The sequence below is a fragment of the Schistocerca piceifrons genome, chromosome 4 (genome assembly GCF_021461385.2).
Source record: "Schistocerca piceifrons isolate TAMUIC-IGC-003096 chromosome 4, iqSchPice1.1, whole genome shotgun sequence".
NCBI lineage: Eukaryota > Metazoa > Arthropoda > Insecta > Orthoptera > Acrididae > Schistocerca > Schistocerca piceifrons.
Window position 1 is genome coordinate 36885926 of NC_060141.1, and position 18911 is coordinate 36904836.

Below are 18911 nucleotides of genomic sequence, written 5' to 3' on the forward strand. Positions count from 1 at the left end.
GTTTTAAAATGAGGCCGAGTTCATTGTCAATACGTCCTAGAGATGGCAGCACCATACGGCAGATGGAATTTTACCACCAGCAGCGAGAATGAGAACTGTTTTAAATACCTAAAACGGCGACGTTTTCCTTACTCGAACAGCGTGCAATCATTTGTTTTCTGAATTTGCGTGGTGTGAAACAAATTGAAATTCATCGACAGTTGAAGGAGACATATGATGATGGAGTTATGGATGTGTCGAAAGTGCATTCATGGGTGCGACAATTTAATAAAGGCAAAACATCGTGTGACAACAAACCAAAACAACCTCGGGCTCGCACAAGCCGGTCTGACGACATGATCAAGAAAGTGGAGAGAATTGTTTTGGGGTATCGCCAAATGACTGTTGAACAGATCGCCTCCAGAGTTGGCATTTCTGTGGGTTCTGTGCACACAATCCTGCATGACGACCTGAAAATGCGAGAAGTGTCATCCAGGTGGGTGCCACGAATGCTGACGGACGACCACATGGCTGCCCGTGTGTCATGTTGCCAAGCAATGTTGACGCGCAACGACAGCATGAATGGGACTTTCTTTTCGTCGGTTGTGACAATGGATGAGACGTGGATGCCATTTTTTAATCCAGAAACAAAGCGCCAGTCAGCCCAATGGAAGCACACAGATTCACTGCCACCAAAAAAATTTCGGGTAACCACCAGTGCTGAGAAAATGATGGTGTCCATGTTCTGGGACAGCGAGGGCGTAATCCTTACCGGTTGCGTTCCAAAGGGCACTACGGTAACAGGTGTATCCTACGAAAATGTTTTGAAGAACAAATTCCTTCCTGCACTGCAACAAAAACGTCCAGAAAGGGCTGCGCGTGTGCTGTTTCACCAAGACAACGTACCCGCACATCGAGCTAACGTTACGCAACAGTTTCTTCGTGATAACAACTTTGAAGTGATTCTTCATGCTCCCTACTCACCTGACATGGCTCCTAGTGACTTTTGGCTTTTTTAAACAATGAAAGACACTCTCCGTGGCCGCACATTCACCAGCCGTGCTGCTATTGCCTCAGCGATTTTCCAATGGTCAAAACAGACTCCTAAAGAAGCCTTCGCCGCTGCCATGGAATCATGGCGTCAGCGTTGTGAAAAATGTGTACGTCTGCAGGGCGATTACGTCGAGAAGTAACGCCAGTTTCATCGATTTCGGGTGAGTAGTTAATTAGAAAAAAAATCGGAGGCCTTAGAACTTCAATGCACCTCGTAGTACGCAATCTTCAGGTTGTAATGACCCATTTAAAGTTAAGTCAGAGATAAGCTAAACAATTGACATTCGACTGCAAAGTACAAACCAAATCCCAACTAGACAGAATCTAACTAAAAGAAGTAGCACACCTTGTAATGTGTCAGAATGGAATACATCGATACCATACCAAGATGACATTACGGTACACACAACGCGAATTATATCCATTGACAATAGATCATATGATTGATATCTCAGTACATTTAATTCTGGATTAATATTTAGGTTGATATCAACTGTTATCTAATCAGTTTCAATTAAAATATTAGTGTTTTAATATAAATATTCTACCCAAAGTAAATGACCATTGTAAATAATGGAAACAAATCCCAACATCTAGATTTCACAATCATTCAAAGTAGAAACCTTTAATTCGTCATAAAGTACTCAATCTGATAGTGAAGAAATAATCGTAGCAGCTTTCAAATCAACGTCAAGTTAAAGTAATTCATATTTTAATACATTAAATTGTTAGTGTAATTGTCTTTATGTAATTGTGTATAACAATGTCAATGAATCTGATAAAAGTTATTATCAGTTGTACAGCTTCGGAATATGTCAGTGTTTCTTTCTTCAGCAAATACAGAAAGTTAACGAAGCTTCAGTGTAATTTCATAAAAGACATGTAAGTAATAATACTAAGTAATATTTTAATTCATCCCATGTAGGCTTTCGCGGCCGGCGTCTCCATCGGTAAACACTTCCGGACTAAGTTGCCGTGGTCGATCTGTAGCACTTCTTCTCCCTGAAGTTTCGTTCTCAACTAGGAAGAACGAAACGTCAGGGAGAAGAAGTTCTACAGATCGACCAAGGCAACTTAGCCCGGAAGTGTTTACCGATAATATTTTAATTGTTGATGCATATTTATACAGAGGCGGCCGCGACTGCCAAGTCACTGTAAATTGATTGTCAGTTGAATTCATTTCTGATACACCCAGTTTCGACCATGCTATTATAATGTACAAGTCTTATTGAATATAAGAAGTTATTTTATAAAAAGCGCTGGGTTGCATTTATTATTTTAATTAGAGTGCGTACGAACCCATAGATGCAGTTGATTAACAATTTGGACTACTTCAACTGTATACACACTCGTCAACAGAGGAGCAACGAATTGTACAAGATTGGCATTTCAACTTGTAACTTTCTTTCTTAGAGCGTTTAGTATCCTCAGCGATTCCGCTTGAACCTCCTCCATTATATAAAATGTTCACCTCTTCAACTTGATTTTCATCATTTCGGGGAAGAGGAAGAAGTTACAGGCAGCTAAGTTTGATGACTAAGTACGTCATCTCGTTGCAGTAAAAAAATCCTAAATAATGTAGGCAGTATGCTGCCGTTCATTTCCATTGTGAAATACACTGTCGAGTCACATTTAATGTGACCACCTGTCAAAAGCCCAAATAATCATCTTTTGCGGTGCGGACTGCTGTGAGACATGCATGAAGAGAGTCAGTGAGGTTCTGGAAGCCACCGACATGGTTGTGGAGCCATGCCGACTCCAGGATCGTGTCCAGTTGTGCTAGGTTTCTCGATTGAGCAGGCATGGTGCGAACAGCCACAACGAGTTGGTCCCACAGATTCTCGGCTGGGTTTACATCCGGGGAGTTTGGTGGCCAGGGGAGCACGATAAACTCACTCTGGTGCTCTTCGAACGACGCTCTTTCACTGTCAACTGTTTGACACATTGCTTTCTTCTACTGGTAGATGCCATAATGTCGAGGAGAAACGAACTGCAGGTAGGGATTGTGAGGAAACGGTTCTCGGTAGCGTAACGAACTTAAGCCATATGATGATTTACTAAGTCACGTCATGAGCTGAGCGAAATGGGAAGAAAAACTATCAGTGGTCTACTTTGCCTCATTTTGACCGTGAATTTTGGCTGGTTAGACTAGAAAAGAATCCATTTTACTTCCAAACTTAACAAAAGTGAGATCAGAGTTCGGCAACAAACACCAAAAGAACGTAAAACACGAAAACTCCCGTAAATCAATTCGTAAATAACTAACGAAATTACTATTGTTTTGTTCAGTTATAACTGTAAGAGCCAAATAAACTCGTGCTTGCTCCTGAGTATGTCGTAATATGACGTCTTATTGAATGTAAACACAGTTTACGTAGTTGATGGCTATCAGATTCAAAATACCAGCCTATGATGTGCCCAGCACCAATAGCAATCGAGCAGCTTGGTTGTGATTGGTCGGTGCTCGGAATCGAATGACGGACGCCACAATTGACGCTGCCGGCCAAATACCAGAATAAAATACGTAAATTCACCTCATAAAGCACTGCCCAAATACGAAAACGACAATCCTCCAACAGAATACGTAAAAACGCATGCAATAAAAGCTACAATAAGATAAAGGAGAAAGACAGAGGCAGCAATGACTACTGTATATGGTAGGTCAACAATGTCAACACAGAGTGTAACACATTTCGCTGAAATTACTTGTATTTTAAAGAAAGTAAGTATGAAGAAAACTTTGCGCAAGAGAAAAAGAAATTAAATATAAAACTACACAAAATTTGTTGGGTCTTTACAGGCAGAGAACAACTTATCTTTTTGTAGACTGTCCGTCAGCGGCAGTTCGTTGGTACTGGCGGTGCAATTATTATGCCTCCATTAGTCATGAAATTCCCATAGCCACATGCTCTTGACTGGTACAGACTCCACCACGTAATAATATTATCCCCGTTTCCATTCTTTAATGACAGGCTGGTCGGACGTAGTAGCTGCTGTATTAAACCCCAGTTCGTACATGTGCCATTACGACCCTTCTTACACAAGCGATTCCGTGATCAACGGCCCGTACACATATTTAAAACAGAGTAAACTCCACTTTAGCTCGCCCATAGCAAATTTACAGTCCGTCCATTTTTAGAAATCACGATCGCGAATTTACAGTTCTGGCGAAAACAGTGCCACACGTGACAAGCAGTTTAAAAGCCCCCACAGGGACAGTTAATATTTTAACGCGTGCGGTACTTCATTTAACTTGGAAACGAGGTAGTAACTCGAAAGTATATTCCTTTGTGCAATTCTGTTAGCTGCAGACACTACGATAATCACAGTCCATTGGCACAAGAACTATCACTGCAGTTTACATTACTACACGAATTTCACAGCATTCACACTGTGCAACATATTGTTCCATAACGTCTACGTTGAAGTTATGTCTAAGCCTAACTGAAAACCAATGACGTGGTCAGAAATTTTCTTGTGCCTCTGCCTATCAAGGTTACGCAAAACACGAACGCACGCCTCAACGATGCACACTCCCTTAGTGTCACAGTTCGACTGCCAACTAACGATATCGCTCTCGCATACAACTTCAAACATCCCCTTAGAAAAATTATAAATGACTGTGCTTAACTGACACACAATATTTTTAGCGCAACGCAATTTGACTTTCAATAATTCCTGCAAAAGAATGGCCTTCACTGACATTAACCTATACCTTTCACAAATCACTTACCTCACAAAAATCTTCGTTACTCGAACTACTGCAATACAGCGAGCGCCACTACTGCCAGCTAAATAAAAGATTCAAACTACTGAAGGCACTAACTACTGATAGGCATAGTTAGCAAATGAAAGATTTTGATAGAGAACAAACAATGTATTTACCTTAATAGTGTTCGAAAGTCATAATATATATATCAGTTCATGACATCCAGTCTTACAAATTTACCGTGTCTGATGGACACGTCCAGATCATCTGCTCTCAAAACTCCGCCATCTCTCTCCCGACATCCATCACTGCTGGCGGCTCACCACCAACTGCGCAACGCTACGCGCTGTTAACAGCCAACTGCCCAACACTACAATGGCGAATATTACTCCAACAATGCAAACCAACCACAGCCTTCACACAGCACAGTCAGTGATTTTCATATAGAGCGCTACATGACGTTACCAACATAAAAACCTAAACAGCCTAGTTACATAGCCCCCATGCTCCCCACAAAAATTTTACAAATTGTTTTGGGCAGTGGCCAATACAGATTTGAAAAAAAAATTTCATCATTACAATAACAAAGAAATCAAATGCACACACTTATTGATACAATGTTGGTCAAAAGCTAAAATTTTCTCACAGTCCATAAAGAAAGTCCTGATCATTCATCACAGTAACATTGCAGTGTATTTTTTTTCTCAAAGTCTGAGCAGTAAAAGAAAATGCACAGGGAAGTAGTGGATTTCCATGCAGTCTTGAAGAAGTAGTTTTGTCCTTCCAACGGAAAGACAGTGCCGACTCTTGGCATGCAGACAGGTAATGGGCCACAACAGAGCAAACCCACAGCAGAGTCAGTCGAAGTTTTGAAGAATATTGGTAGGTAGGTCATCACAGAGCAGACCTGCTGTAGTCCTGGTAGAATTATGGTATTGGTGGGTCACCAGAGGTGCAGACCCACTGCAGTTCTTGTAGAAATAATGGTATTGGTGAGTCATCAAAGGTGTAGACCCACTTTGGTCCTTGTAGAAATAATGGTATTGGTGGACCATCAAAGGTCCAGACCCACTGTAGTCCTTGTAGAGATGGGTAGCAGCCATCTGTTGCGACTGTGCAGGTGCACAATCACCATCGAAGAGCCTCATGGACAATATAGCAAGTCCATGAACCACCTCTTGTTCACTCACAAAAAAGTTTTTTGAAATGTCCTTAGAACCAGCAATGCTGTTAGCCAGTCCCTTGCTGAATTATTAACACATGTGCAAACACTAGCAGTCATCTTTTTTCACATATTGTGCATATACTATGACCAACAGAAACGTGTGCACTGAAATGAAACTTAATTTGAAGAACTGGTGTCTATACAATTATAAATTTACAACATAAGAATACAATTACAAAGGTACAAAATACATCATTAAAGAACATAATAGTATGGATAACATTTGTAGTAATACAGGCTTTACAAAAGAATAGAAATAACAATGTGCATCAGTGTTACAGGAATTATGACATAAGTAAATAAATAAAAGATCAGAATAGCTTTCGAAACATCAACTTCACACATGAGCAACAAAACAGAATAAATAATGTCTAAACATCTTTACAAAGCAAATAACATATTATTAGAAAAATTCTACAACATAACTCTTATCAGCTAAACATATAAAGACAGGAAGAACACAAATACACAAGGTTCACAGACACATAGTGGAATAACACAAAAGGACAGGACAGGGTTTGTATTCAGTGTGACATTTGGTACTGCAGTCCAACCCAAAACTTCATTCCATGGATCATTCCTCTTATTTCAACATATGTTTCCATAAAAAAAATCCTATCCAAGCATGATTTCTGTTTTTATATGTTCACATATTTTTTAACTCATTATTTATTTTCCATTATCTTACCTCATCATTTATTTCCAAGAAAATCCTACGTAAACTTGTTGTCCCTAAACCCTACTTTTTTGTTCATATCGTCTTTCAAAATACTTCTTGGGCCAATCCATTTTCTTATAGCTTCTCAATGCATTTCTTCCAATTTATCACAACTCGTTCTCTTATATAGCCTACCCCATCTTAAGCTAACTTAAATCTACTGAGCTCAGATGCATAAACTAAGGGACAAGGCAATGCAGCAGCACAAAACAATTAACACAAACAGCAATGACAAAAAAATGCAAATTGGCAAATTAAGCAGCAATAAATATAAATTAGCAAAGCAAATGCAACATTATAATTAATACGAGCCAATGTGCAGCAACAAGAAAAATAAATCAGTAGCAAAACTGGCTTAACAGAGTAATACAAAGTGAAATTCAGCAGCACTATGCCTGGCAAACAGCAGCAGCAAATGCAATAACTTATATCCAAACATGACAAAGCTCAAGCAAAAAAAAAATATTACACTAAAGATGGCCATGTCTAATACCTATGTCACATCTTAACACTAGAGTGATAAATCACCTTGATTTATCTACGAAACAAGCTGCCCAGTCATTGACAAAAATTATGTATGCAATTCCTGTGAAGGGAAATGTCTTTTTGTGCTCCCTCGTTTTTTTGGAAGTAGATCATAAAATTATTATTTACTGGATCTGTAAGCATAAAATATCTATATTAGTACATCTATTAGATTTTATTTTAACCAATGCTCCAGTGCAGCTAGAAACTAGATATTAAACGAAATTAGTAAATATATACAAAGCAATGTGTGAAACGTCATTCACAAGGCAAATAGCGTCTCCAAAGGCAGTAAGAAAAATCTCTCAACTAGAAAGACAATAGATGTAACAATGTTTCTCATCATTTCATTAGGCAATTTAGTAAACATCGTAAATTAAGAGCTCTACAGTGTAATCATATGTTTTCAAGTTTGGGTGTGTCGTATTTGCAAAGCTTTCTACAAAGAAATGTCAATAGCGAGGATAATGGCCTCTTTTTTTCTGCACCTGTGCCTCTGAAAGGCACATACTAATGGCATTTTTCCAGGTGACTGTCGTGTAGCTGGGTACTTACAGTGCATTACTTCAAGGTGACCTACCTTCCTTACCAAAATATTTACGACATCAGTTTCCGCTACAGTGACAGTTTGATACAAATAAAATTTCACATGTCGAAATATTTGCGTTACAAATCTGTAGAAACAAAATCCTATAAATATAACAGTGACCAAAAAATTTTTGCCAGCTTTGTGATACATTCACGCATATACACATATTTCATAACTCTTAAAAGTACGATTCTTGGTTTCCAACATCCTTTTTCAAAAACCAGAGTCCCTAACCACTACTCATTATTCCTTACCTTATTACACGTATACGTATTCGTCGACGCTTCTTCAATATTTCATCGTAATAAATACATAGCATAATCAAATTCCTCATATAGCATCAGCTTATTGACAATAAACATACCTCAACAGCATAATACACATTGTCGTCGTAATAATAACATCATAACACCTCAGCCAAATCTCAAAATCGTCGTAGCTTTCTGCAATAATTTCAAAACCTAAAAAGAATTCTCTGCTTATTTCAATAGTGTCATCTACCTCAAACGTACTTTAAAAAATCATGATCCTATACCAAATACATCACTCAAAGCTCTCATAGTATCACAATGGTTCCGAAAAAATATGAAGAGTTCACAAAGTGCAGACGAAATACAATTTCATAAGTGTGAAGTTATCCAACTGTGTAATTACGTAAACATTTGTCACTGATTTAGTAAAAAAAAATGTTTGTCTCTCTCAGTTAAATAATCAAATAGCTGTGTAATTTATGTGTTAGAGCAACATGGTACCGATGTGTAAAGTTGTATAAGCAAATACTATATTAGCTAGGGATCCTTGTGCTTGCCAAACACATGGTACACAAAGTAAGCGTGTACCCCCCTGAGGATTAATGTAATTATACCCTCAAGTGTTACAAATTACAGTAATGGAATGAAATGTATCATGGAAAATCTTTGTATCTTTGTAATTCAAAAATCTTTAAAAATAAGTGTTTTAAGTACAAATTTAATCACCCATGTACACGTACTGTAGCGCTGGTAAAAAGTGTGCCAAGTGTCGTAATTGTCGTCGTCCGTAAGCAAAGTTCTGTGGAAGTCAGTGTACTTACCTCGTAATAAACAAAAGCGAAATGCTATGCGTATAGATATCGTAGTTATTACGTACATTATCGTGATGAAGAAAGTACTACACTGTAACATATTATTGTGCTACAAAAAAGGCTGTCCCATTGTAGCTCTACCACAAAAGTTACTACTAAAACAGGTTTTACTTTCCAGAATAATACAGAAAAACTGTGCAGATATAAAAGAGATACACCGCAAAAGGAACAATGTAAATTGTCACTCATTAGTAGCGTCGTGATATAATCGTGAAGCTGTCACATAAACTAAACACTGTGTCATCTGGTATCTCTCAGAAAGTACTTCAAATCCAGAATGTATTTTCAAGTCAACCAAAATGTTGCATTAAAATCTCATTAGCAGTACCGATATATGTTCTAAGTATGCGAGCCTTATAGTCGTTACGTAATCGTTCAACTAACAAGCAAGAATGTACACACACAGTAACACTGTGTCCTCTATTCACTATACCAATGCATTTGTAATTACGTGTCTAAATAAGTTCCCTAGGTTCTTGACTGGATAGTTAACTTTAAAACATAGGTGCATGTTAACAGTTTCTAAGTGTCACAAAAAGTACTAGTAATGTGAAGTGAAAAATTTTATGGCAAAGACTAAGTTAAAAAGTAGATTATCTCTAAAGAAACGGTTTTACATGTGAAATGTAGTACAGTCCTTAACTCTTCCTAGTGCTCAGTGTTAACTTGAATGCAATTATCATGCGATATACGTCGATAAAGAATACTGGAACTTTTCTCAAGGTTAGCGTCTATGTTTTTTTCTCTGAGTCTTTCGGCGCACGAGGCTGCCAGCGGTGCGAGTCATTGTCTGTCTCTTTGTTGGCGCGCGTCGTTATGAGGATTAGGAGACCTAAATTCCACAAATTCACCTTGTCGAGAGAGCCCTGCCCTGTTTGAATCCCACCAGTTCTGATGCAATTCAGGTCTGTCGTTACGATTATATCGTCTGTCGCCATGTCGGTAATTTCTGTATTTTCTTTCTTGTCGGTCACGTGGTGGAGAACTTCTACCTGAGTCGTAACTGCGCGGAGGACTGTTGTGTCTGAAGTAATTCTGTCACCCTTGATAATAATTATGTTGGCTCCCATATTGTCTGTTTTTCTGATTGTCTCTGTGGTCTCTGTGATAATCATTACCATGGAGAGGTGATCTTTCCCTGTAATTATTACTACTCTGCCAACGGTTGTAATATGGGTGGTGTCTGTTTTGGTCACGATTTATGTTGTAAGAATAGCCTTGTCATGTCCAGTTATTATTTCTTTCTTCACAGAATTGTGACGGATGTGACCTGTAATTGTTGTGTTCCTGTTTTCGCGCCCTGCGATTGTCAGTGTCAATTTACAATTCTTGTAACAGTCCCTGAAAAGCTTCAATGTCGTCTTTGCAACGTCCTACCAAAATCAGGCAATTTGATTAAGCAAATGGGGATGAGTTCTGAGGGGCTGTATGGGTTTGACAGGTACTGATTCTTGTGCAACATGTCTTTTTAATATTTCACGAGACTGGAAAATTCAGATTGTTCGAAATGTTTCGTTCTCTAAGTAGCCACACATAAACTCTAATCTGTGCTCTAATGACCAGTTGGTAGGAAAACAATGAGACAATTGATGGAGCCACGCCTGTGGATGAATGTCGTTGCCAGAATTCTTAAATGTTTTGAATTTACGTGTAGTAATCAACAGCTTATAGTCAAACCATCGTGTCGGCCAGTCGCATATCGGTCACTGTTACGTCGTGGCGGCGGTTCCATCTCAAAATTCGGTGCACCTTGCCAATTTCTTTCATAATTTCCGAAATGCCCTGTGTTATTATTTTACGGCTTTTCCGTATTTCTAAGTCCCTCTTTCCGTGTTGGAGAGCGAGTGTCCTCTGAAATGCGTAATTTTTGTATTACTTGTGCCAACTGATCTTGTAGTTCTCGGATCTCTCTTTTGTGTTGCGTATTAATTTTATTCTGATTTTGTTTGAATTTCTTAATTTGTTCATACTCTTCTGTGTCAGTGACGGATACAGGTCTTGTGTCATTCAGATCATCATCTACCTTTGTAGATAAGTTAGTGAATGATCCGGAAGTTCGGCTACTTTCTCCGATAGTGAACTTATTTCCTCAGTGTGTTTTTCTGAACCAAGTCTCAGAGTGTCCATTTGTATTGAAATAGTATCTACTGCGTCCATTAAGTTTTCCTGAGTTTCTGCAAGTTGCGTAACCGAATCGGTAGATGCAACTAAGTCAATTTTAGCTTGCAAAGTGTCGTGATTTTGATGAACAATAGTTTGCAGTTCCTTTAGGGCTGCTTCGTGATTCTGTAATCCATTTTCATGACGCGAAAAAATAGGTTGAAAATGCTCACAAATTTGTGTTTTTACATCATTACAGACTTCTTGACAATTTGATTCGATTTTATGTAACTCAGTAGTTAAATCTTCACGTGTTTGTTCAAGCGTGGTGTCTAACTTTTGAAGGTTTTGTTCCATTGTGTCTAATTTTTGAAGATTTTGTTCCATTGTGTCTAACTTTTGAAGATTTTGTCCCATTTGTTTCTGATTTTGTTCAAGCGTTGTGTCTAACTTTTATAGCCTTTGTCCCATTTGTTGCATTAACTGTAATAACAATGCACTGGTGTCTGAAACGTGTTACTCAGTGCTATTCTGCAGTGCATTTGAACCGGCAATATTCGTATTTTGAAAAGCAGAATATGTGTCTTGACTTATTTGAGAAAATGATGAGGACGCAAAACCTGAATCTACAGTATTTGCAAGATTGTGTCCTGTCATTTCAGATTCCTGAGGCGAGCTGTTGCCGTCCGATCGATCGATAATGCTTCCCTGTTCACTAATTGTTTCACTGTCTACACCATTATTTGCAGCCCGCTCCATTTCCCTATGCATAATTACCAAATTACTACTTTGAACATTAGTTAATTCATTATTCGGTCGCGCTAACACACTGCTTTCGTCTTCACTGTTAGTTCTCAGTTTACTTTGGAGCCTAGTATTACGTTTTTCACACACCATTATTCCCGCAATATTTCACACGATAACACAGAAAAGCAAAATTTGAAGAGCAAAATTAAAAAACACATTAACATAGCACTGAAAATAATATCTCGTTAATTGCTAGTGCAGCTGCTAAATACTTGGTGCAAATCTACATACATGCCACAACTGTTTTACTGTACAAAAATGAAAAACTACAACTACAAAGGAAATTCTCTCTACAGTTACGTGGTAGCAATAAACAATAGCTACACTAATTACACAGATTACAAGAAAAAATCAGAAGATTCCAGTGAGGTGTATTCGGCTAAGGGTCGACATATGAAACATCCCCTCAGAAAAATTATAAATTACTGTGCTTAAACTGACACACAATATTTTTGGCGCAACGCAATCTGACTTTCAATAATCCCTACAAAAGAATGGCCTCACTAACATTAACCTATACCTTCCACAAATCACTTACCTCACAAAAATCTTCGTTACTCGAACTACCGCGAGCGCCACTACTGTCAGCTAAATAAAAGATTCAAACTACTGAAGGCACTAACCACTGATAGGCATAGTTAGCAAATGAAAGATTTTGATAGAGAACAAACACTGTATTTACCTTAATAGTGTTCAAAAGTTATAATATATATATCAGTTCATGACATCCAGTCTTACAAATTTACCGTCTCTGATGGACACGTCCAGATCATTCGCTCTCAGAACTCCGCCATCTCTCCCCCACGTCCACCACTGTTGGCGGCTCACCTCCAACTGCGCAACACTACAATGGCGAATATTACTCCAACAATGCAAACCAACCACAGCCTTCAAACAGCACAGTCAGTGATTTTCATATAGAGCGCTACATGGCGTTACCAACATAAAAACCTAAACAGCCTACTTACAAACTGTGCTGCATATTATACCGATGCGCCAAAGAAACTGGTATACGCATGCGTGTTCAAATAGAGAGATATGTAAACAGGCAGAATACGGCGATGCGGTTGGCAACGGCTACATAAGACAAGTGTCTGGCGCAGTTGTTAGATCGGTTACTGCTGCTACAATGGCGGGTCATCAAGATTTAAGTTAGTATGAACGTGGTGCTAAAGTTGGCTCACGAGCTATGGGACACAGCATCTCCGAGGTAGCGATAAAGTGGGGATTTTCCCGTACGACCATTTCACGAGTGTACCGTGAATATCAGGAATCCGGTAAAACATCAAATCTTCGATATGGCTGCGGCTAGAAAAAGAGCCTGCAAGAACGGGACCAACGACGAGCGAAGAGATTCGTTCAACGTGATAAAAGTGCAACCTTCCCGCAAATTGCTGCAGATTTCAATGGTGGGCCATCACCAAGTGTCAGCGTGCGAACCATCTAACGAAACATCATCGATATGGGCCGAAGGCCCACTCGTGTACCCTTGATGACGGCTCTGCACACAGGGGATGGACGTGTACGAGTATGGAGATAACCTGATGAATCCATGGACCGTGCACGTCAGCCGGGAACTGTAGAAGCTGGTGGAGGCTCTGTAACTGTGTGGGACGTGTGCAACTGGAGTGATACGGGATCCCTTATAGTCTAGGTACGTCTCTGACAGAATGTACGTAAGCATCCTGCCTGATCATCTGCATCAGTTCGTGTACGTTGTGCATTCCGACGGACTTGGGCAATTCCAACAGGACAATGCGACACCTCACATGCCCAGAATCGCTACAGAGTGGCTCCAGGAACACTCTTCTGGGTTTAAGCGCTTCCGCTGGCCACCGAACTCTCCAGACATCAACATTATTGAGCATATCTGCGATGCCTTGCAACGTGCTGTTCAGAAGAGATCTCAACCTCCTCGTACTCTTACGGATTTATGGACAGCCCTAAAGGATTCATGGTGTCAATTCTCTCTAGTACTATTTCAGATATTATTCGAATCCGTTTCACGTTGTGTTGCGACACTTTGTGCGTTTGTGGGGGCGCTACACGATATTAGGCAGGCGTACTAGTTTCTTTGGCTCTTCAGTGCATAATCTATTGCTGCATTGGTTACCGTTTTCTGACTGACTTGCTCATTCTCAAAGCACACACCTAAAATTACAAAGACCATTTAGTACAGAAAATATTTATACGCAGCGTATAGTTCTATATTACAAGTGCTTATTATAGACATACCTTGTTATCAATCATAACCAGTTACAGAAGATGGTGCCAAACGGCACTAACTGTTTCATGCAAGGAAGTCAAACCGTGAGCCATCAATACGAATGACATGAAAAATGTAAGTTTTCTATCTCAATGGCGATGACTCATTACAGAAAATGGAAACATTAGGAAGAACCCTAGCGGCAGAGCCTTTAACTCATAAGGACCACAAAGAATAACAGCTTTTTTGAAATCCAGTCCTTAAAATAGTATCAGCTAATACTGACTGTATTACATCTCAAACAAAAGTTTTACAGTCTAAAATTTGTAAATCAAAAGCCTGCTATCTTTAATTAATCAGAATGATCCATACATGTCCAAACGATAGAAGACCAAAAGGAAATGTAATTAATCTCATCACTGAAAGACCCACTGCGATGTATGGTAGAGCAGTGTTTGCAAAGCCTAGTTTAAACATCATTTCAGTAGGTTCAGTATCTGGCAACGACGTAGAGATCTTGACGGTCGAGTCCCAGTCATGTGCAGTGACGTTTATATACAAAACACCTAACACTGGCTTCAGTTTAAAGGAACCATCGAACTTCCACTCTCAGCCAACTAAGCTAGTAATAGGTGCCTTTAAGTACGACAATGTGTCGTGCGTTTATAAGGAAACCAACATAACTGAGAACAACTGGAAGACTGAATTAAAAAGGTTGGATTGTTATTAATCCATGACCCACAGATGCCACCCTCCTTCAACATTGCCAGATGGGCGTGTGGATATATGCCAAATGAAATTTTTGTTAATGAGCATCTTGGTCAGCGAGTGAAAAAGAATATTGCTGAGCGAATTCCACACACGCAACATCGACCTATTACTTGTTCTGCTGAAGCACTTCTGAAATCAGACATTGTTCAGTTCAAAAGACAATTCAACTTCAAGAAAGCACAATGTGGGAATTTTACACAAGCACTTGGTGCAGAAGTCCTAAAATTCGAATTATTTCTAGAGACATATGGTGAAATTGTTAAATCAGTCCAAGTCATCTCACGCAAATAAATTCCAAGAGGATGCAGAAGGGATTATATTCCTGGATTTGATCAATACTTGAAGTATCTCTTGGAGAGATACAAACAACTACTTGACAATGGCACATTCTCTGAGGGAACAACCCAAACAGGCGAAGATCTCCTGCGTTCTGTATCAGCTCTCAGAAGTAAAAAACGGGGCTATATAAAATCGAATCTAGATACGAAACAGAATAGCAGAAAAGCATTCATTGTTCCTCCTGATCTCTCGAAGATAACTCCTGCCAAGTTGCTCTTCAATTAATTCTGACTTGTAAGACTGAAGGAGATATAAAACTCCAAACTCATAGGACATGCTGATGAGAAATATCACCTCGGCATTCCTTTCACCTTAAAAATGGGTATAGCATTCAAGTCTATGAAAGACAACAAAGCTGTAGGTCTAGACGAACTACAAACGCTACAAATAAGGTGTTTGGAACTGCTGCAAATAGTGGATATTAAATCTTACGTAATCATGTATTTCAACATCTCACATTCCCAAGATCTGGCGCAAAGACGAAGTAGTAGCACACCTAAAGCCTGGGAAAGACACAATAGAACAATAAACTACCGTTCAGTTTCAATTCTCTGCCATTTGTATAAGATATTGGGACAGACTGATACTAAATCGAATATCAGAGTATGTAGCCAAAGGCCTCATAAAAGAACGTTCCGGCTCTCACCAGACTTGCTGTGGACATATTCATAATTTGGTCCAATGCAGTGACGATGGTTATGAAAGAGGTCAACTTACAATCGTGCGTTTCATTGACCGACAGCAGCTTATGATACAGTGTCACAAAGGATTACCAGTTAATACAGTTTGCCCAATTTTTACTGCAAAATAGGAGGTACTTTGTCACATTGCAAAATAGGAAAAGTCGATGGAGGATTCAGAAAGATGGACTCCCTCCCGGAAGTACGTTGACCCCTCTGTAGTATAACATCTACGCAAATCACCAATAAATTACCTCTGAAATCAAAGCGTTTATTTCTGCAGGTGATACAGCGATTGCTGCCCAAGACCAAACCTTGGAAGACGTGGATATAAAGCTGACAAGAGCTCTCGAGAACCTGGCCAAGTACTATGTTAGTAAAGATTGGAAGCCAAATCGTGCAATGACATAAGCTTGTGCATTTCGTCCAAGAAACAGGGAAGCTAAATGAAAACTGAACGTTACTTGAAGACGAGAACAACTTTTCCACTACGACACTCCAGCTTACCTTGGAGTTAAGATGAACCGCTCCATTATACTCAAAGCCCAATACGAAGAAATAAATCTCACAGTTTCTGAGCGCAACATCCTCCGTAAACTTACAGGAACCTCCTGTGGCGCTCAACTAAAAGTGCTTAGAACATCTGCCCTAGCAGTACGTTTCCACATAGCGGAATGTTCTCCACCAGTCTTGACGTACTTACAGAAAATGTCTTATTTCTGTATTGAATTCGAAAAAAGGATTACCCTTTCATGTCACAATTATGTACAAGGGTATTATTTCAAATAACTCAATTTTTTCTGTAACCAGAGTATAAATTTCTTTTATGCATGTAATTAGTTTACAGACCTCCTGAAATGCGATTTCGTTGCGGAATACTATTTAGTTTCTTATTAATGATACAGCAAAGGAAGCTGTTTGGATCGCAATCGGTAATATTGTGTTGGCAACCAGAAAGTGATTAGCAAAAATGTGATGCCTGTAATTAGAGTTCACTGTGCCCACTCTGATGGAGAATTTAAGTCATTGATTATTGAAGTTCATTACTCTGAGGATTTAGGATGATGTCTGGAACTCATAGAAAATGCAGTTTAACAATTTTCACTATATTCTGAAAACGATAAAGCGTAAAATTCCAGACAAATGATTAACCATATCAGCTATTGTACTATCAGAGCTGTTCAGAGTATTTCGTGGATCCTATTATCCGTAGATAACGAAACTGTCCAATAATCGTTATCGATGTAAATGTTCAAAGTGAATGCAAGCCAAAATCTGATGTGAATACTCATCAAACGCCACGCTAGTAATGGTAGAAAGTCTGTCCTACGGCAACACGTGAAAGAAACGACATACACAAACTGAGACTAAATCACTGGAGTCGTTCCATAAATGACACTTTACCCCAATACGAACTCATTGTTAAGTGCATATTGAGTTACGTAATGCGGCATCCAAGGCTGTTCCTGGCAACTGCACAAACGCAATGTGGCTTCCGACACTGAGCGCGCGCTGATATGAATCTAGCAGAGAACTGGGGCCTTGCTCTAGCTCGCATGCTCTTATTTATATAGCCGAAGGCGCAGCCAACAACATTTGACTTACTGACTAGCTGCCGGGCCAAGAAAAACACAAGGTACTAAATAATTAATTGCTTCATTCGCTGAAGCAATCAGCACTTTGGTAAGTATCTACAATAAAATTCTAATGTGGCTAGGTTAAATACTTTTGGCGAGAGAATTATTTTAGTTGTACTGCACGCAATAGATGAGCTCTGAACTTGCCCTTTGGAGAGACGCTACAGCTATAATTTTGTAGCTGCCTTTTTGAATTTTCTCACATCTTTGTTATTATAGTGGATCTCCATTCTACCTAAATCTAAACATCCTAGCTTCATCTAATCACGTACTTAATCTATCTTGCTTCCGAACTTTTAGGTCACAAAAACAGAAAATCATGAACCTGAACCAAAATATTACTTTGTGAGATCCAGCATGCTGTTTCCATTAAATTACAATGAAAAAGGAATCCGAATATAAATTTTGAAGTTTCTAGCTCCTTCCTGTTGCGCCGATGATTTTTACGTAAAACGTCCAAATTTCTAAACCAAACTGAAACTTAACACATTACCATTTTAGCATCATTCCTGACATGCTATCAACTTTTCACATTATTTACTTTAGTTTCAAGGTATTGCGCAACATTCTTGACATGATAGCTAGTTACAGCGGACTAGGCTGGCACACAATGAAAAGCATATGAATTTTATATGGCGTGAGTAGGCTGCTTTCCTACATCACCCTCTACTTAATTTTTTTTAATGTAAAAGAAAAAAATTAATTACAAAAAGGGAAGCAAGAGTAATGTTGCGTAAGAGTCCTCCGGGTATTCTGTTGGGTGGTGATTTTAACTGTGTATTGCGTCTTGCTAATCAATCTCCAAACATTAATTAATGTCACGAATTGCACGAATGGGTCCGATCCTTCTAGTACCTTCAGCCGCGGAAGTCGAACATGCGGCAGAATAAAAGTGACGTGGTCAGCCCATAGAGGGCTCCGCCTCCGCGGCGGCTATTCCGCGCAGCGGCTCTCGCGCAGCGAGGGCGCCACCGCTAAGCCACGTGCAGACAGCGGCCAATAGCCGCTCCCTCTGGTTTCGTATATAGGGACCCGCCCTGCCCTAGTCCAGCCATCTCCGGTGGTACTCTGCAAGGATACCACCCTTCGATTGTGCCATTCCAGCACTAATTGAAGCGCTAGGTTTCAGGTGCCAGCCAGCCAGCCAGCCAGCGGTCCAGCCGAGCAGCAGCAGCAGCAGCAGCAGCAGTCCCGGCAGTGGTCCCGGGCAGCAACAGCGGTCCAGCCGGCAGCAGCCAGCCAGCCCTCCTGCAGCAGCAGCAGCAGCAGCAGCAGCAGCAGCTGCGGCATTCCTGCCACCCGGCGTCGAATCAGCGTCAGCGCCAGCGCCAGCAGCGTGGGACTCTGGTCGTCATCCGTCTTCGTCTTCATCCGTCTTTGTCTTCATTCGTCTTCTTCGTCTGTCCCCAGTTTTTGTCCTTTCTTTTTCGTTCTGCGCGTTTTTGTTTCT

The 18911-nt window shown here is 39.8% G+C and overlaps 1 protein-coding gene across 1 annotated transcript in view; it reads left to right on the forward strand.

Annotated features, from left to right (window-relative positions):
* Positions 1-18911, forward strand: part of LOC124795576 — a 179734-nt gene that overhangs the window by 42956 nt on the left and 117867 nt on the right. The window contains exon 15 of the mRNA XM_047259647.1: positions 18694-18776. Coding sequence (XP_047115603.1) covers positions 18694-18776 — 83 coding nt within the window. The remainder of the gene's footprint in view (positions 1-18693; positions 18777-18911) is intronic.